Here is a 21,701-nt window from a genome sequence, read left to right as displayed (position 1 = left end):
ATATATTTGTAACCAAAATGGCTTAATTTGAAAAGCCTGCAACTCTGTTTAACTGTTACTCTAGTATATGAAGCCTTTAATGAAGACATTGACTGTCTGGAAATATTGAAGATTGTAAAGTAATTATAATGTCCTAAAAGAATTGGGATCACCAAATAGATGGTGTGAGAAACCTAGCGCTCTGAATCGTCAACCTATAAATCATTACCTGCATCATGAGATGTAGGCCCCGGGCAAAAGGGACGTCAGTACATTTGAATTGCACTGGTATGTAAAGCAACTGAAAGACAGAACTATAAGTGCTGAACTGATATTGAGCTGATAATTGAGAATTGATAATTGATAACTAAAATGATAACCGCTAAAACAGAAACTGAAATGATAACTAATAACTAAAATGATAACTGATAACTAGACAGAACATAGAAAGTAAGGATATGAATACCCCCTCTTCTGAATGATGAACCACTTGTTTATCTGAATAAATAAACTACGGCCTCAGGCTCAATATATATGTGCACAAATTGCTGCCTCGGGCCCAAGTATAAGTATACATAATTGCGGCCTCGGACCCAAAGATGCATAAAGAATAAACTGCGACCTCAGGACCAAAGATGCATAAAGCATTAACTGCAACCTTAGGCCCAAATATGCATAAAGCAATAACTGCAGCCTCAGGCCCAAATATGCATAAAGAATTAACTATGGTCGTAGGCCCAAATACAGGGATTCAACATTCAGGGATTTAAAATCAAGAACTAAGAATCATACTGCAATACATGATGCTGAAATACTGAATCATATTGAGTTACATGATACTGGAATGCTGAATAGAACTAGACTAAGAAATGTATTTATGAACTGATTATGAAAACTAAAACTTCAACTTTTTTTGATATGCTGAAGAGTATAGACTGAGACTCATGGGAATCAAACCCAAGTCTATATTGATTACGCACTGATTTCACAATGTTCATAATGAAAGTCATGAACGAGTTACGAGGCTAGAGAATAGAAGTTCTGCAACTATTCAAGGAACGAGGCTTAACTATATTTCTGAGGCAATTAGTAACATGATAAAATCAACTTAGTGTAGGGAGAATCATTAACATTCTCATATATAGAGAGTTAGCTTTACATACCTTAACTTTCTGCTCTTGGGAGTAATACAACATTTGCCAACCCTTTTAACTTTAATCTATATCAATATGAGTCAAAGGGATTCCATATTAGCAAAAATACTCATGTTTTGGTCATTTAGGCATTTTATCAAATACTTGGTGGGTATAAGGCTTCATAGCCCTCATTAATGGTGTTTCTTCACCCCAAAAACCCATTCTTTTGATAAATTCTAAAACCTCAAATTGCTATAATTAATACCATTCTTTATCACCTATAAGATAAACGCTATCCTTAACAAAAATCAACAATTAACAACCCTAAGTATATAACCGTTCATGCCTTTCTATCAGATACATCAACTCATATCTCACGAACTTAGAGTCTATAATCATTAATCCAAAGCTATAATCAATTAGAGGGTGAAGTAATTACCTTTTTGACTTTCAATCATCTTGAATTCGAGTTCTAGGGTTTCATCTCTCAAACTGATGTCCCAATCGAATATCTAACGATTTGAAGGGTTTACCCATGTTAATAAGGTTTTGGAGAATTGAAATTAACTTAGAATCACCATTAAAACTTACCTTGGATGGTAAAGGGATCTTTGAGGAATTAGGCTCTTGAGAGTTTCCTTTTTTATATTTTGGGGTATAGGGGACGAAGTAGGGCTTTAAAAATGACCCCCCGGGTGCGCCCTCATGCACCTGAAGGCCCGATTGTGCACCTGAACGCGCAGAATGGCAGTATCACTGCCACAAGTGCACGGTTGCGCACGTGACCATCTGGGCGGGCATATTGCGCATTGCCCGATAAAACGCACATAACGTTTTACATAGATATCTGTTAGGGATACAAAATATATCATTGGAAAGATATTTCAAAGGGATAATACTTTCGTGTTTTGAGTTTTTCCAAATTCCTTACACATTTTCACTACATCCTACTGCAAGATAGACCTTTTGTAAACTCAATCGATTTTATCGAATCTTATGCACCTCACTCTCCGTCTTGATTCCAAAACAACCATTTTCACCAATACTCATCCCTCTAGGATTCATATGTCTAAAATATCAAATTAATACCCATTTAACATATACACACTTAGTCTGAATGTACGGGGTGTTACATTATCTCCCCCTTAGATCATTCATACTTGAATGATTGTCCTAACTGTAACTTCGCTAACTTTGGACCTCAAACGGGTCTGGTGGAAACATGTGAACATTGAACTTTTATGAACACTTGCATACTAAACTGACCAAATACATGATTACCGAAATGGTGAGATATTGAACTGAATGACTACTGAATACTATGCTGATTGAATACTGAAAGACATGGAGATTATAATATAAGGTCTGAATGAGAAGGTTAATTACCTTCAACATTTCTCCAAAACATCCGCCAGTTGTCATAGCATAACACAAGCCTTACAGGGCATCTTAAAATGCATAACATGAAATATATACGTGAATACTGGTCTGCCATGGATATATGAATACTGAACTGGCACGAATATTTGAGTACTGAACTAACATCAATATTTGAGTACTAAGTTGGCATGAATATCTGAGTATTGAACTAATATCAATATCTGAGTACTAAGCTGGCATGAATATCTAAGTATTGAACTGACATGAGTATCTAAGTACTGGAAGCTTGTATGTTATAGCATGATACGTGAGATACTGGTTGTACAGCCACAAATTCTGGTGGCAACTCTAACTCATAAGCTGATTGACCGATCATTCGTAGGATATACGACGTGATATATTTGGGACTGAGCTTCCCTTTCTTCCCAAAGCTTATAGCACCTTTCAAATGCCAAGCTTTCAAAAACACCCAATTATTAACTTGAAACTTTAGGTCTCTATGTCGCACGTCCCAATAGGACTTTTGGCGACTATGAGCCATTTTCAAATGCTCTTGTCAACTTGGCTTTCTCCATAGCCTGATAGACCAAATCTGGTCCTAACAAATCTGCTTCACCAACTTCGAACCAACCAATTGGCAATCTATACCTTCACCCATACAGAGTCTCGTACAGTGCCATTTTGATACTAGAATGGTAGATGTTATTATTAGCAAACTCAGTGAGAGGTACGTGATCATCCCAATTGGATCATGCTTTCAAGATGAGCGAGATAATCATGTTATAAAGTCTATATATTTACCATTTTCACTCATGAATATGTGTATTCAATGGTAAAACACTGGGTTTTCTGTTGCTCAAATTTCACTTGCTGATAATTCGGACACTTGGCCAAAAAGTTTGTGACGTTCTTTTTCATGTCGTTCTACCAATAAATCTCCTTAAAACTATGATAAATCTTTGTGGAACCTGAGTAAATAGAATACCTGAAACTTTGGGCTTCCGACATAATCCGCTCTTTGAGCCTTTCTATATCTAGAAACGCTAGTCTGCCTTGGTACCTCAAAGTACCATCATCTTCCCCTTGTTCAAAAGCCACCGTCTTATGCTTTTGTATCCCCTCCTTCAGCTGCGACAAGTAGGGATCATCAAACTCTTTCTCCTTCACTTAGGCTACTAAGGAGGAACAAGTCTTGTTCTAGACAATAATTATACAATCTTCGAAGTCCAAAGGTCGAACTCCTAGCTCGGCTAAGTGGTGAACTTCTTTCACCACAATTCCCTTTTCTGCCTCAATAATGAGCTATACTTCTTATACTCAATTATCTCTTTAAGGTAATTCCTGAAAATATTTGCAGCATTTTTCTGACCTATGTCTTTGACCAATACTCTGAAGATTAAAGTTTCATGCAATGGAATTACCCTCATGACACATAACTATACATATTTATATCCCATGCTCACTATGCGGGTTTCAAATCTCCAACTAGACTTGCTAGCGATTTTGACATCTCTCCCTTAGACCAAAGGTTAAGGTCTTGTACTTGCGGGTCCTTCTCTTTTATTGGGATCCGAACAACTTTCCTTATCTTCTACAATTCCTTGCACTTTACATCAATGACGACTCATCTTCCAACTTACTTCTGAGCAATCTTTCTTACTTGAAAAAACTAAATTACTTACATAAATGGAAGGGTAATATATTCACAACTATCATACACAATCTTAATGATTTAACTCTGCTCACACTGTCAATCTTGGGAAAACCCCTTTCTGATAACTCTTAAAGGCTATTCTTATGTAGTTTGCTCTCTTACTACCTAGTTGATTTTTTTCCCATTGTCAATGTACTTCAGGTTTAACTTAAATTCTTTGGGTTCTAACACGCGTTCAGTATTTCAAATTCATCCACTCATTAGAGTTAACCTGGCTAGGTGAATCATATCTTACCTTTACTAGCTCTGTTGAAATTGCTAATTCACTGTATCTATTCAAAACTTACTTAATATTCTTTTACTAACAACATGCTAGCATCATATTTTCTTGTCCTGCTTTGAATAACTAAAGTTAAGCATAAGCTTATTCCTAACTTCCTTCACCATCCAACCCTATTCTACAGTCGCATACTTATCTTCTTCTTTTTTGAACTATGTACATGGATCACACTTAGGGAAAGTTCATCTGTAGTAAATGAAATTGGAATATCTAACCCCAAACTTTCTATACACTTCAAAATCATTTCAGGCTATAAACATCTGAGGTAAATACTTAGTCACATAATCTAAGGGGGAACTGTCTTATCTTTTATCTCACAATAATAGCGGCTTCTTATAGTAATTCACTAACGTGGTACTTTCTAATTCTAATTTGAATAAATCTAAACAACTTAAAATCATTCCCTGAAATTCAATATCGGCTGCTCTTGGTTCTCATTTCGTACATCATGTCTTCTTAGTCATATACATGAGTCGTACAAAAAATGCATCTCTGATAATAACAATCGTTCCTGACTCCTAGGTATTTACCCTTAGCTTCTTTTCTATCCAAAACTATAGTGACCAATGTAAGGGTATGACATATGAACTATCATCATCCAACTTGTGGCTTCATTTCCAAGAACCAAATAAAGTTGTTCTGGGAGGTAAAACGCATACGAATACATTACCATGCACAAATGTATCCTTCAAAGTATACCATCATTTGATAAATCACTTCTTGCACCATCTCGTGAGTCTTAATCTTAATCCAGACCTAAAATATGCGAAGATTTTGCTATAATCATTATTACTTACATTTTCCTTTAGCACCCATAGGCATCATTGTATACTCACCAGTGACCAGAATTTTGATACACTAAAAATTGGAGATTTTGTAGCTGAATAACTGACAACTGGCATACTGAATAACCATAAACTTGCTAACTGAAAGACTGTATAACTGGTAACTGAGGTAAACTGATAACCATAAAATATAACAACTACTTCCGTACTTTCTAGTAAGGTTATGCTCTGATATGTACTACTATCCATTGCATCCCACTTCCAACATCCTCTCAAGTCTCATTTATTACTAACTTGTACTCCATAATTATGTACCAATGGGAAATCATCCTCTCTAGAACCTTGGGTTTTTTTCTTGCTCGTCGCTTGGGTATTCGATACGTCTGGAATTCGATAGTAAGAGAAGGTTACCTATTGTTCTAAGCTTCATGGCACGATCTAGAGTAGAAAAAAATGAGACAATCCTGGATGTCTTGGTAATTAATCGTTTATATGAGTGGTCGACATACACATATAAAGGAAACTCCATTGGAGACGGCTTCATAGACTCCCTAGGACTCTTGAACCTAGTGCTCTGATACCAATCTTTGTCACACCCCGAACCACAGCCTGAGCATAACACGACACTCGGTGCCTGGATACATGTGACCGAGCGAACCAACTGCTGGTTGAATCAACATGTGATATCATAACATACTGAATGCGAAAGATACACTAACATATTCTAATATACTAAAAGTTTGAATGATAATAAATCAGAGTGCGAAAACACTAATACAATTCTAAATCATATTTGTAGCCAACATGTCGTAATTTGAAAATCCTATGACTCTATCTAACTGTTACTCTAGCCTATGAAGCCTCTAATGAAGACACTGACTGACTGGAAATATTGAAGATTGTAAGGTAATTATAATGTCCTAAAAGAATTGGGATCACCAAATAGATGGTATGAGAAACCTAACGCTCTGAATTGTCAACCTATAAATCATTACCTGCATCATGAGATGTAGGCCCCGGGCAGAAGGGACGTCAGTACATTTGAATTGCACTGGTATGTAAAGCAACTGAAAGACAGAACTATAAGTGCTGAAACTGATATTGAGCTGATAATTGAGAATTGATAATTGATAACTAAAATGATAACCGCTAAAACAGAAACTGAAATGATAACTAATAACTAAAATGATAACTGATAACTAGACAGAACATAGAAAGTAAGGATATGAATACCCCCTCTTCTGAATGATGAACCACCTGCTTATCTAAATAAATAAACTACGACCTCAGGCCCAATATGTATGTGCACAAACTATGGCCTCAGGCCCAAGTACACGTATACATAACTGCGGCCTCAAGCCCAAAGATGCATAAAGCATAAAGTATGGCCTCATGCCCAAAAATGTATAAAGCATTAACTGCGGCCTCAGGCCCAAATATACATAAATCATTAACTGCGGCCTCAGGCCCAAATACGGGAGTTCAACATTCAAGGATTTAAAATCAGGAACTGAGAATCATGTTGCAATACATGATGCTGAAATACTGAATCATATTGGGTACATGATACTCGAATGTTGAATAGAACTAGATTGAGACATGTATTCATGAACTGATTATGAAAACTGAAACTTCAACTTTTTATGACATGCTGAGTAATATAGACTGAGACTCATGGGCATCAAACCCAAGTCTATATTGATTACGCACTGATTTCATAACGTTCAGAATGAAAGTCATGAATGAGTTATGAAGCTAGAGAATAGAAGTTCTGCAACTATTCAAGGAACTAGGCTTAACTATATTTCTTAGGCAATTAGTAACGTGGTAAAAGAAACGTAGTGTAGGGAGAATCATTAACATTCCCAAACATAGAGAGTTAGCCACACATACCTTAACTTCCTGCTCTTGGGCGTAATACAATATTCGCCAACCCTTTCAACTTTAATCTATATCAATACAAGTCAAAGGGATTCCATATTAGAAAAAATACTCATGTTTTGGTCACTTAGGCATTTTATAAAACACTTGGTAGGTATAAAGATTCATAGCCCTCATTAATGGCATTTCTTCACCCAAAAATTCATTCTCTTGCTCCTAGATAAATTCTAAAACCTCAAATTGCTATAATCAATACCATTCTTTATCACCCATAAGATAAACGACATCCTTAATCAAAAATCAACAATCAACAACCCAAGTATATAATCGTTCATGCCTTTCTATCAAATCCATCAACTCATATGTCATGAACTTAGAGTCTATAATCATTAATTCAAAGCTATAATCAATTAGAGGGTGAAGATATTACCTTTTTGATGTTCAATCATCTTGAATTCGAGTTCTAGGGTTTCGTCTCTCAAACTGATGTCCCAATAGAATATCTAATGATTTGAAGGGTTTACCCATATTAATAACATTTTGGAGAATTGAAATTAACTTAGAATCACCATTAGAACTTACCTTGGATGGTGGAGGGACCTTTGAGGAATTAGGTTCTTGAGAGTTTCCCTTTCTAGAGCAACTTTTTATGTTTTGGGGTATAGGGGACGAAGTAGGGCTTTAAAAATTCCCCCCCCCCGGTGTGCCCCCACGCTGGCCCGACCGCGCACTTGAACGCGTAGAATTGCAGTAGCACTACCACAAGTGCGTCACCACGCACGTGACTATTTTGCCGCGCACCTTTCTGTAAAATACACATACCATTTTGCACATAGATCTGTTCAGGATCCACAATATATATTTGGAAAGATTTTTCAAAGGGCTACAATTTTCGTGTTTTGAGGTTTCCAAATTCCTTACACATTTTCACTACATACTGCTACAAGATAGACCTTTTGTAAACTCAGTCAATTTTATTGAATCTTATGCACCTCACTCTCCGTCTTGATTCCAAAACAACTATTTTCACCCATACTCATCCCGCTAGGACTTCATATGTAGAAAATATCAAATTAATACCCATTTAACATATCCACACCTAGTCCAAATATACGGGGTGTTACACCCTCGATGTCCATTCCCCACTTGATGAATGGCCACAGAGAGGTGACTGAGTGGAGGTGTTAGCCTGCTTGGTGAATATTGGGGCATATTTCTAACACTGTTTGAGTTTCTTCATAAATTATGAGGTGTCCTTTTTCATGGCGGGCCAATAGTATCCTATCCATATGAGACACCTGATGAGTGCTCGATTGTGGGAGTGAGCACCGCAATGACCTTCATGGACTTCTTCGAGGACATGCTAAGTTTGGTTTGGACCCAAACATTTTGTCAGAGGGCCACTGTATGTCCTCTTGTACAGGTCGATATAGAGGAGATTTTATCTGGCTACTGCACTCTTAGTTTCTTGGCATCCTTTTAGTCATTTGGGAGTGAGCCGTCCCGAAAATAGGCGATAATACGATTGTGCCAATCCCAAGTTAGCTTACAAATCTGCCTCAATTTGGTCCAGCAACAAGTTGAAGAGGTGGACTATAGTTTTATCCTCGGTCTTGATGTTTTTAGTAGCTGCGGCCAATTTAGCGAGGTCGTCTTCTTCAACAATCTGCGCTCGCGGGATCTGGTCGAGCTGGCATTCGTCGAACTCGGGCAGCAGCTTACAGATCTTGGTCTGATATTTTTGTAACCTTTGTTCTTTGATTTGGAAATTCCTTGTGACTTGGTTGACTATGATTTGGGAATCACAACGGAGTTTTAACCGCTTTGTCCCATACTTGAGTGCTAGCCTCAATCCTGTAATTACAGTGTCATGCTCGGCCTCGTTGTTAGTCATGTCTAGACATCTTATGGATTCGTGAATTACTTCATCAGTAGGGACTTCGAGTACAAGTCTCAGTCTAGACCCGGAGGCATTGGATGCACCGTCAGTGTAGAGGACCCAGAGTTCTTATGCTTAGAAAGAAGCTAGGACGGCTTCCTTCTTGACTTCAGGCATTATTTTTGCACTAAAGTCTGCGATGAAGTCGGCAAGCACTTGCGACTTTATTGTCGTTCGCAGTTAATACGTGATATCGTGCTCACTTAGTTCGATGGCCCACTTATCCAGCCTTCCCGATAGCTCGGGTTTATGTAAAATGCCTCTTAGGGGAAAGGTGGTAACGACTGAGATAGGGTGACACTAGAAATAGGGTCTAAGCTTTTATGAAGCTATGACTAGTGCTAGAGCTAGTTTCTCGAGGGGTGGGTACCTCATCTCGGTGTCGGCGAGTGTTTTACTAATATAATAAATGGGAGATTGTGTACCTTTGGTTTCTAAAATCAGAACTGCACTTACTACTACTTCGGAGAAGGCAAGGTAGACGAGGAGATATTTCTCGGGTTCGGGCTTTGAGAGAGTAGGGGTGGTGTTGAAAGATACGCCTTCAGTTCTCGTAGAGCCTGCACGGACCCGGGTGTCCACTCGAGGCCGTTATCTTTTTTAAGCACGCCAAAAAATCTGTGACATCTATTAGACGTGAGATGAATCTCGATAGGGTGGCGATTTGACCATTCAACTATTGGACTTGCTTCTTCGAAGTCAAGAGCTCAGGTATCCCTTCGATAGCTTTGCTTTGGTCTGGGTTTACCTTGATCCCCTGTTGTGATACTAAGAAGCCCACATAGGATACGCCAAATGCGCATTTCTCCAGGTTTAGTTTCATTTCTACCGTCTTACTATGTCGAAGGCTTCCTTCAAATGGTCGATATGGTCCTCTACCTTTACGGATTTGACTAGCATGTTGTCGATATATACTTCCATAGTTTTGTCGAGCTGATATTTAAACATTTTAGTGACCAATCTTTGATATGTAGCCCCTGTGTACGTCAGCCAAATAGCATGACCCTATAACAATATATCCCTTGGTGGGTGATGAATGTCGTTTTCTCCTGGTCCTCTTCTTCCATAAGTATCTAGTTATAGCCTGAGTATACGTCCAAAACAAATAACAATTCGTGCCCGACTGTTGCGTCAATGAGATGGTCGATATGTGGTAATGGGAATGAATCCTTCGGGCATGCTTTGTTCAAGTCCATGAAGTCTATGCATATCCCTCATTTCCCATTTTTCTTTTTGACCATCACTACGTTGGCGATCTATTTGGGGTACTTCGACTCCCTGATGGAGCCATTTTCTAATAGTTTCTCCAACTCTTTGTGGACGGCATCGTTGATGGCAAGATTGAACTTGCGTCTGACCTGCCTTACCAGGGGGTAGAATGGTTCGATGTTTAATTTGTGTGCGACGATCTCCTTGGGGATGCCCGGCATATCTGCATGGCTGAAGGTAAACAAATCTACATTAGTTATTAAGAATTGAAAAAATCTACTTGGTTCTCGGAGTTTGCAGATGATGTAGGCCTTTTTGCTGCAGTCGTTGGGGTCTAATTGAACGGGGTCGAGGTCCTCTACAGTCGATTCTGCGGCTTCGACCATTTCGGGATCCATGATGACATCAGTGACCTCTTCTTGTGCTGACCTCGGCCCTATTGATTGTTATGCCATTTTTTCCTTATCTTTTTTCTGTTGAGTCGTCGTGTTATCTAGGGCGATGTGGTAGCACTAACGTATATTGAATATCCCCTAAGGTGTTGGAATTTGATTACTTGGTATAAGTTGGAGGGGACGGCTCTTATGGGATATATCCATAGTCGTCACACTATGGCATTGTACGCAGTAGCCTAGTCGATGATATAGAAGGTCGTCTCCAGCGTTATGTCGCCAGCCAACACAGGGAAAGTAATTTCTCCCGACGCCCTTTCAACTGCATTATTAAAACTAGTTAGGGTAATGCAGCGAGGCACTATCTTGTCCTCGGGTCTCATATGGGCGAGGACTCAAGGATGGATAATGCACGCTTCACTTCCATTGTCTACCATGATACGTTTGACGTCAATATCTAAAATGCACAAAGTAATGGCGAGAGCATCATTATGAGGGAAATTCAAACCGTCGGTATCTGACTCGTCGAAGATGATACTTTCTTCAAGTCCGTCATACCGTTTGTGCGTGATAGATTGTTTGAGTTTGTGAGTGGTGGTGTATTTAATGCAGTTGATGGAGGCGTCACTGCGGGCACTGATGATCATGTTGATAGTACGAGCTGGTGACGGAGGCTTCAGCGGGTCTTGGTGTTCACGTCCTCTACCGAAGTTATTTCTCCCCTTGTCGCTCGGCAGCTCTTTGAGATGTCCTTGCCGCAACATGTTTGCAACTTCTTGCCTAAGGGCAATGCAATCTTCTATTTTGTGTCCTCGCTCCTGGTGGAACTCGTAAAGTGCATCGAACTTTATGGTGCTTGGATCGAACCTCATCTTTGGCGGCCACTTCACCTTCATTCCGAGTTTCTCCAGGGCATAGACTATTTCTGCAGGTGATACACAAAAGTTGTGAGCAGATAATAAGGGAGGCATACCTCTCTCGTTCTGGTGACTTCCTGTTCTCGGCCTGGAAGGGCCTTCCTCATAGCAGAGGGAGGGTGGCGTGGGGGCCCTGACGTATGGCTTGTGTCATTCCCTATTGGGTTGTGAGATCGGGTGATCCCTCATGATGTTGTCTCTTCGTTCTTTCCTAGACTCGGCTTGTACCAAGATGTGTCGATGAGTTGGTCCATTGAGATCATCCTCATCGGCTCAAACTTCGCCACAGTAAGCATTGTGGATCTTGTCCCGAGTGGTTGGAGAATTTTCATCAATTGGCTCAGTAGTTTCCTAGTCTCTCTAGAACCATCTCTGCTCAACCCGTTTTGAAAAGCCGCAACTGCCATCCCCTCTAACACGTTTGGTAGGGTCATCTTTACTCTGTTGAAACGGGTAAGGAAGTCCCTCAATCCCTTTCCCAAGGATTGTTTTATGACGAATATGTCGTTTACTCTTGCTTTGACTTTCCTAGCTCCAGCGTGCACCGTTATGAACTTATCATCCATTTTCTCAAAGGTTTCTATAAAGCGGGCTGGTAGGTGTGAGTACCATGTTAATGCCCCCATCGTAAGAGTTTTGCCAAATTTATTCAGCAGAATAGAGGACACTTTTTCCTTGGTGAGGTCATTGACTTTTACGGAGATGACATAATAAGTCATATGATTTTTGGGATCCATTGTTCCGTCATAAATTCTGAGGTACAACAGCATTTTGAAAGTCTTTGGTATGGCATGCGGAGTTGCTTCTTCGTTGTACGGCTGCCCTACGAACCTGCCGGCGTCCCTCTTTGGCAACAGCTTAGGGGCACAGGGTATCTTGCTGACTCGTTCATGGTGTTCTTTCATTTGATCTCTGAGTGCTTTATTTTCGCTCTCCATTTCTTCCATCCTCTTTAGAACATCGACGAGGGCATTGTCACCTGCATTTCTAGTAACATTCTGAGTTATACCTGGTGTTGGAGGATCTGGTTGGTCCCCATGTTCGTCTACTCGTTGCATTGTATGGGTTCTTGTAGTCTCTGTAGTCATGCATGGAGTGGGCTTATTGAGCACGCTTATTAACGTATTGGTTAGCCATGCTTCGACGAGCTTTTTCACGGCTGGTGGCATCCCTTCTTTCGTGGATGTGGAGGCCTCTTTCCCATTTGGTTTTATTATGCTACAATGGGGGGTTTTCTCCCGCCTAGGGGAGGCAGTGGGCATCACGTCTTCACCTAATGTTTCACAGCTCTCGTTGATAGCGTTCCAAAGATTGTTAGGGAAATCACCTGCTACTTTAGCCTTCTCTCCCTATTTACCTGCCATGTAAGTTTTTGTATGTGAAAAGAAAGAGAAATATCTTGGGGTGTGTGTGGTTAGTGACTCACGTTGGCTGTAGATCTAAAGGAACTTAAGAAATTCACCAAGAAATCCCCACAAACGGTGCCAAACTGTTTGACCAAAAATATAGATCTTGGTTCAACCAAATAGATTTTTGCAAAGGAGAGTTAATCTTAGTTAATAATGATACCCTAAGACAAAACTATCAGTGTTGTGATAAATAACTTGTATATTTGTCCGGATGGCAATGAATATAAGCAATGACAACTGTTCACAACAACTTTTTGTAGTACGAAAAATAAACTGCAACAAAAAATAATATGAAGAAAAAGATATTTTATTGATGAATATTTGTGAGTACAATTCTATGTATCCTTTGATTCTCCTCTATGAAATTCTCCGTAATTCGAGGGCTTGAGAAGCGTCTTTCTCGAATGTAGGATGATGTAGACCTCCTTGTGATGTATTTACTCGCCAAGAAGTCGAGCAGCACTTTGTTGTTTCGGGCTGATCTCCGGGAAGAACTCCGTTGACCACTCCTTTGTTGAAGAACTCTGCACTTGATGATCGATCTCTCTGTTTGCGGATGCCTTCACCAATTGCGGAATGCTCTTCTCCAGCTCTGAATGCCCCCAAAGAGTTATGTAACTCCTTTATTTATAGTGGTAGGGATGGACAGTCCAACTACATATGAACTCTCTTGCTTGATTCTGATTGGCTCACGTGAGTCATCAAACCTCTCACATAAGCTATGTGATAAGCTTGCTTGTGATTGGCCAAGACATGTCATTTTAGGCACTTGGCAACACTTGATTGGTCACGGTTTTAAACTGGAACTGCCATATCATTTCACATATGGCGTCATCTTGTTGGCTTTGAGTGTGACTGGATATACCATGTCACTTAACACATGGCATGATCTGGGACTTAAGATGAAATGGACCTTGGGCTTGAAAATAATAAAATGGACTAAATTAATTTATAAAGTCCAAATTAATTATTTAACCCAATTTAATTTTATCCAAATTTTGTATGGATTAGACCCAATGAATTTTATATGTCTAGAGATTCCCCCTACTTCAAGATTTGTCGAGGTGTAGACTTGACAAACCATAGAGACGAGACTTGAAATACCCATGCAGGTCATCATTTTAGGTGAAGACAATTTGCTCGATACCATTCGCACCCAAAACAAATTGCCAAATTAGTACTCACGTCCAACTCCTCCCTTCTTTGGTAAAATAAGTACTTAATTTAATTATATGATCCATAATTAAATAATGTACCCGTTGGGAGAGGATTGGTATGTTCAAACAATGAGTAAGCTCGGATAAATCCAATTACATTCCATGTGTACAACAAATTAATATGTATGATCAATCCAAGTGCATTCACTTAGCTAAAGGTTCAAATGCCACATAGGAGTCTTTGTAGGGAACTTGATCACCTCTCTTGGATTGACACAAGAAGGTAAGGAACTTGACTTCTCCCGTGCATTTGGCCAACCTAAGCTAGAAACAACTCTTTAAGTATTTTTTAAAAATACTAAATTGTTGGATTCCTTCCTTGTATTACTTAACTACTTGGCCTGATCCTTTTTAAGTGAAAAGGATTCCTTTGGAATTTTCAGTCTCGATCAACTTCTTATTCCCCGACTTTACAGTGGCAAATTTTTTCGTTTTCTTTGGCTTATTCAAATGTAGGGGTGGGCATTCGGTCGGTTCGGTTAGGTTTGAAGAAATTCGGTTCGGTTTTTGGTTTTTGATTTTGTAAAAGTAGTAACCGAAACCGAACTGAAATAAGTTCGATTCAGTTCGATTTTTCGAATTTCGGTTCGGTTTTCAGTTTGAACATTATCATATTGGACTCCTTCTATGTAATAATACGACCGGCGAATTAGTTGATTTTTCCCAAAACTTCGAAATTGTTGGAAATATTGTGTTTATAGAAAGAAAAAAAAAGACTAAACTTTGCACACTATTATGGATCATAAAATTCAAACATAGTGTAAATTACAACTATGTGTGAAATTCTCCCGGTATCTATCATATATGCTATGGAAGTTTTAATAGACTGAAAGTCTTTAAGATTGGAAAGTTGGTGAACTTACTTAATTGGGTTGAGTCTTTGATAGATTGGACCTAATAGTATTAATTTATTACCTATGGGCTTAGCCTATATATAACTTAAAGAACATATATGCTAATAATTCGGTTTTCGGTCCGAACTAAAAAACTTAATAACCGAAAATCGAACCGAAAAACCGAAATTTTAAAATTTAAACCGAATCCGACCGAACAAACCGAATAACCGAAACCGAAATAAAAAATATTTTTGGTTCGGTCGGTTTATTCGGTTCCGACCGAAATATGCCCACCCCTATTCAAATGGGACTCCTAGCTCTTATATTCTAACTTGATTTCTTCAGTAAGCAGGAAACTATTACTCCTACTCCAACTTGAAGACAAATTCCTCTATATAAAGAGCGTCCAACCAACTCAACTTGTATTGGAATCTATTCTTTAGCTTCATGGTCTTCTTCGGTCCCCCCTCTTGATTTTTTCTTTGGTTGCTAGCACTCTCAAACACCGAAAGATTTCCACTTCGAACGGTGTGATCGACGATACTGATCTTCTATATTGCTGGTTGTTTTTGGTATCGCTCATAGTGTCGGCGTCTTTATTACTTGTGCTTGGCTGGCAGAACTGCTGGATTCAGATACTCAACGCCCTAGCTCTTGGTCGAGATAGAGATTAATGAGGCTCCTTAATTCCAACTTCTCTTTCCATGCTAATTTGTTTTAGTTAACCTTTATTTTACCGATCATGCTAACCCTTCTTTTTTTCATGGAACGTGAGGTTTGGAGAACTCTTACTCGTGCACCAACAGAGCTACCGAATGAAAGAAATCATCTACCTTACTCCATGAAGCATTTGTCCGAAAGCACAAAGTCTTAACTAGTGCATTGAATGCCTCCATCTATTGTAGTTAACGAATCCAACTGGCGGGAATCACAAGTAGAAACTACTGTAATCTACAGGAAGATAGCAGCAAGCTTTACGTCGAAATGAAGCGTCCCGTCGTCATTGATATTGATACTTACGGCTGAATTGAAGCTTTGCACCATTGACACCATCATATGGCATCAAAAGCTTTATGGTGTTGGACCAATTTACATTATGCCAAACTAAAACATCGTGCTACAAGTACCATACCCGCAGAACTTTGTGTTATTAGTACCAATGGCTCTTGATGCAAATATAGAGCTTGGGACCAGATTGGTGTGCTCCACATGAGCCAGAATGTTATTCCTCCATCGCTTGGCAGGCTTCTTCTCTGTCAAGACATCGCAAGAATAGTCCTTCAAAAGAGCAGCGAAACAATGTCCCCTTATAGAAGATGAATATTTGCGCTCTTCGTTTGATGTCTATTCTTTGTCGTGGATCCTCAGGTAACTTTCCATGTTCAAGGTACACTATCAGTGGTTGCCTCCAATCATCTTCTTCAATCACTCGAACAAACGAATGATGGCTTTCGTTGATTTGACGATCCATAAGTCTAGGAATAACCCATCAATGACACACATATACCTTTGTTGACTTATTCTCTCCAAGTGCCATTGTCGTGACCAAGTTAGCCAAAGCATCAGCCTTGCCATTTTCTTCTCTTGGGATGTGGTTTAAGAACACTTGGTCGAATCTTTCAAGTAAACCAGAAGCATATTGATGGTTTGGCAGGTAATCTTCCTTCTTTACCTCGTAACTCCCCAAAAGTTGGTTGATGATCAACTTAGAGTCGTTGTGGATCTCCAACTGTAGAATCTTCATGTCTAATGCCATTTCGAGACCCACGATCAAAGCTTGGTACTTTGCGGCATTGTTGGAGCAGTTTAACCTAAAATAAAGGAGAATGGCAAGACTTGTCTTTCCGGAGAGATCAACACAACACCTTCCCCTACACCGTTACAAAGTAAAGATCCATCAAAGAACATTTTCCATGGTGTAAATTCTTTAATGAACAAAACATCTTCATCTGGAAACTTATCAAAAAGCTCCCATTCTGCCGGAAGAGGGTGATCAGCTAGAAAATTGGCTAGTGCTTGTCCTTTCACAACCTTTTGAGGTGTGTATGTGATCTTATATTGGTTAAACAATATGGACCATCTTGCTAGGTGTCCAGAAAGAACAGGTCGAGTCATCACGAACTTCACGGGATCTGATCGATAGATGAGTTTGATGGCGTATGCTTCAAAATAATGCCTTAGATTCTTTATCGCATAAAGTAACGCTAAGCATATTTTCTCAACATGCGTATAGTTCAACTTAACTCCTATTAGAGTTCGACTGATGTATTATAAGGCTTGTTACTTTCCTTCCTCATTCTCTTGAACAAGTAGTGCCCTAAGTGAACGTTCATGTGCCGCAATGTAGAGTATCAATGGCTTCCCAAGAATTGGCGCCCGTAACACAGGTGGATTCAACAAGTATATTTTGATGCTTTCAAAAGCATTTTAACATGACTGATCCCAATGAAAAAGGATATCCTTCCTCAATAGATGATTGAAGGGTTAACATTGTCCGGTCATATTAGAGATGAACCTCCGGATGAATGTTAAGTTCCCTTGGAGACTTCGAAGCTCCCTCAAGTTCTTTGGCTTGGGCATTTTATGAATAGTGTCAATCTTTGCAGGATCAACTTCAATTCGACAATGACACACAATGAAGCCAAGAAAATTTCCTGAAGTAACTCCAAATGCACACTTGAGTGGATTCATCTTCAAGTTGAATTTTATTAACCTCTCTAAAACAATTCGAAGGTCTTCAATGTGTTAACGCCTACTCTTCAGCTTCACCACCAAGTCATCGAGGTAGCATTCAACCCTCTTATGAAGCACGTCATCAAAGATGTTTTGCATCGTGCATTGGTAGGTGGAACCAGTATTCTTCAGATCGAAGGGCATCACTTTGTAGCAATATATCCCTTTTGGAGTTCGAAAAGCAGTACAATCTTCATCTTTTGGAGACATTCTGACTTGATTGTATCCGTAGGACCCATCCAGGAATGACATAGCTTCGTGCCCTGTTTTAGCATAAACCATGAGTTCAATAATCAATAGTAGAAAGTTATCTTTCGGACATGCATTATTTAGGTCTCGAAAGTCAACACAAACACATATTTGACCATTCTTCTTCTTGACAGGTACAATATTCGATATCCATGATGGGTATTTCACCTCTCAAATAAATCTTGCCTCGATAAGTTTGTTGACTTCGACTTCAATTTGTGGTACTAGCTCGGGTTGAAACATTCGTTCTGACTTCTTCACATGGCGTGCTCCACTTTTGATTCCTAAATGATGAAGGACTACCTTAGGACTAAGACTAGGCATTTTTTTATACGACCAAGAGAAGACATCTTTGTACTCGGTCAATAATTTGGAGTATTCCTCCTCCTCTTGAGGCATAAGAAGCGCACTAATTAAGGTGGGGTGTGGATCTTCTGGAGTGCCTAAATTGAGTTCCTTAAGCTCATCTATAGTTGATTGCCCACCATCTTCTAGTTGAAGGGGAGCCTCGTGTACCTCATCATCAACGTCAAGGCATGGGCTATCTTTCATAGTTATATGATAGGATGTTTTCACAAAGTCTGACATTTCTCTTTGACTTCCTTTGATGGTTGTCATGGCTTCTTTCTCTTTCTCTGCTTCTTTACAAGACTGGTAAGTGTAAACAATGATTCTCCTTTGCACCTTCAGTGGACCATATGTGGATATTGACAAAATAGACTTCCTCTTCATACGTGATGGGAAAGCAGTACATATTTCTTTGTAAACTTCAAAATGACCCCGCTCCTCATGGACTTGCTCCTTATGTTTTGACAGTATCTTTCTAAAAGGTGACTTCCTTGGGGTTCCTAGGCGACAAAGACGAAGGTCTTTGGGGTAGTGGAAAATTTCTTAGATGTTTGGAAGATACACGTTCACCTTTGTGACAGAGCCTTTCAAATGCCTAGACCCAAGAGGTTGAGCCTCCAATGTGATCAAACACTGAAGCCCGTTGTTTTATTTTATTGCCCTTAACTTCCTTCATCTCCTCTACCGAGGTGTGTTGTGATGAATCTATCTCGTTGCTTCTCTTAGAAGAAATTCGAAGAGGCTCTACCAAACTGAATCCCAACCCAAAATTTGGAGTGGCGATGTAGTGTCCTTGCTTTCTCAACTTCATTTGGGACTCATTGAGCCCATGTATATTTTCACTGGTGACTTCGTCTTTGAGTTCTCCTAGTCTTGATGGATTAGATAAGTCGTAACCAAACTTTTCAAGCAGTATGAAGACCTTAGGATTAAAGTGCCATTTCATTTTATTGGCTTGGAGATTGCCCTTAGTAGACTCACACGAACGGATGGGATTTGTGCAACTGGTACAGTCATATGCTCCTTTAAATCTTGGATCGCTATGTGACTCATTTTCTTCTTTGGAGTACATTCTTCTAACAAAGTTTGTCCTTTCTTTCGACGCTCATGCGGCACATAGCAGAAAATTGGATGCTCCTTATCAATCTTCGTATATACGTCACTTTCAAATGATGATAGCTTAATGAAGATTTCTTCCATTTTCTTCTTTGATAACTTGACAGCAGTCCATTGAGCCTCATTTTTTTGATTTTGAAGTGATATCAGCTTTGTGAACTGATGATGGTTTCTCCACACTCGGTTCATAAGAACCTAGGTAGAATTTTGCATCTGCAAAGTGTGACTCTATCTTAGTGAAAATATTGATACATGCATCTATTTTGACTATTTCTTCATCTTTTCGGTACTTCAGACATTGATGCAAATTAGATGATACCACTCCATTCTCATGAATCCAAGGATGTCCAAGCAGTAAGTTGTAGGATGTTTTGGCATCTATGATGTGAATCAGAGTGTTCGACTTTATCTCGCCAATAGATAATCCTAGGAGGATCATGTCTATGGCTTGTTGTCCTCATTGGTTAAAACCTTAGATTGTTAGGTTACTTTTTGATAGCTCATCGACAGAGATCCCAAGCTTTTTTAGCACTATTTTCAGCATGATGTAGACAGCCAAACCACCATCAACAAGTATGCGATTGAGATGTTGTTCCCGAGTGGCCCCTACAACAAACAAAGGTCTGTTATGTGGCTTAGACCCCAGCAGTAAGTCATCATCTGTGAAGGAAATTGTTGCACAATATGTGACAACTTTTCTCCTTCACCTTTTGCTTAGTTGTGACTTTCACAAAAGTTTCTTTCACTGCCATAGATTCTTTAGTTTGGTTCTTTGATGCAACATTTTTCTTGAACTCCTTCTGGTCAGCAAATGGAGATGCATTTCCATGGCTTGCGATGCTTAACTCTATGTCGTGAGCTCGCGTTGCAAGTTCTTCAAAAGTTCACGGTTTGATCCCTTGTACGATATACAAAAGGCCCCCACAGCAGATATTTTTGAAAGACAATCCTTGCAGTCCAAACTTAACGCTCTCCGATGATTGATGTAATCCACCACGGGTACGTCCTTCCTTTGCTTGGTACATGTCAACTTTATCATTCTTACAGTTCTTCGGGTGCTGTAAAAACAATTGAGGAATTCCTTATCAAGTTGATACCAACTAACAATAGACTCGAGCTCCAAGTCAATATACCAATCAAATTCATTCCCTTTTAATGAACGAACAAACTATTTTACCAAAAGGTCACCATGCGTTTCGGCATTGCTACAAGTCTCGACAAAGTGGGTAATATGTTGCCTTGGGTTTCTTTTGCCATAAAATTGATGTAGCTTTGGTGATTGATAATTGGTTAGCATGGTTACACAATTAATCCTCTTAGTATACGTCTTAGAATAGTACAACGAACTTTGCGATGGTCCGCCATATTGATGTCGCGCCCCTTTTTTTCTCGCGAAATCGGGTTTGTGACATTTGGGAGGACAACCCATTCCCTTTTGGGGAATTGGGTTTGAATTGAAGAGTCGCCAAATAATAATTAAAGTGCATTAGGACACTAGGAGAGATTTGTTTTGAGTAACTAGAGATTGGGTAAGGGCTTGAAATTATCCCAAGGGGAAGGTGTTAGGCACCCCTCAGGATCCACTAGTGTGGTTCCCTGCCAGACAATTATTGTGACTTTAAGCGCAAACAATACTTAGGCAAATAAAACTTCAAATAAGAGGGGATTTTGCACATGACGGTTACAAGTAAGAAAACTAAAAGAGTTGATTTTGAAGAAACAGTTTAAAAGAAAGAAACAAAGGAAATAGGAGGGGGTCCTAGGTTTATTAATAATATGGATCACCCCACACAACATCCGGTAATCACTCCTCAGTGAGGGGCTACACGTGATGTTACCGCGTGGTCATCATATCCATATTTACCATTCCCACCCCGTTAAGGTATTAAAGCGCGTAACGGTCTCGTTTACTTATTGCATGTTATTACTCGTCCCAATCCTATCAGTCCCGAAGGCATTTAGGTCTACTAATCCTAAAGGGGAGGGATATTAGGCTTATTTGTGGTTTTAAAGGTAAAAATTCTAAGGCGACATGAAAAACATGTATAGCAAGTTGGGGGAAAGCACATAACAAGCAAAGGCTCAAACAGACCTCCTTTAAAACAAAGAAAGCACATAATTTAGCATGTCTTGAACATACTATTTAGGGTCTGATTAAGAATTGAAAAGTTGAGGCAGGCT

At 39.4% G+C, this 21,701-nt stretch overlaps 1 protein-coding gene across 1 annotated transcript; it reads right to left on the bottom strand.

Moving 5' to 3' along the window:
• Positions 1 to 11,090: 11,090 nt before the first annotated feature.
• LOC104248861 (uncharacterized) lies at positions 11,091 to 11,666 on the bottom strand. Its single transcript, XM_009805207.1, has one exon. The coding sequence runs from the start codon at positions 11,664 to 11,666 to the stop codon at positions 11,091 to 11,093; it is 576 nt and encodes a 191-aa protein (XP_009803509.1).
• Between the last annotated feature and the right edge of the window lie 10,035 nt (positions 11,667 to 21,701).

This window comes from Nicotiana sylvestris, chromosome 8 (assembly GCF_000393655.2).
Source record: "Nicotiana sylvestris chromosome 8, ASM39365v2, whole genome shotgun sequence".
Taxonomy (NCBI): Eukaryota; Viridiplantae; Streptophyta; class Magnoliopsida; order Solanales; family Solanaceae; genus Nicotiana; species Nicotiana sylvestris.
The sequence above is the reverse complement of the archived record's forward strand: the minus strand, read 5'-3'. Positions and strand labels throughout refer to the sequence as shown.

Excerpts from the sequence above, each read along its gene's own strand:
- LOC104248861 (XM_009805207.1), bottom strand. The coding sequence starts at position 11,666 with ATGCCTCCCTTATTATCTGCTCACAACTTTTGTGTATCACCTGCAGAA.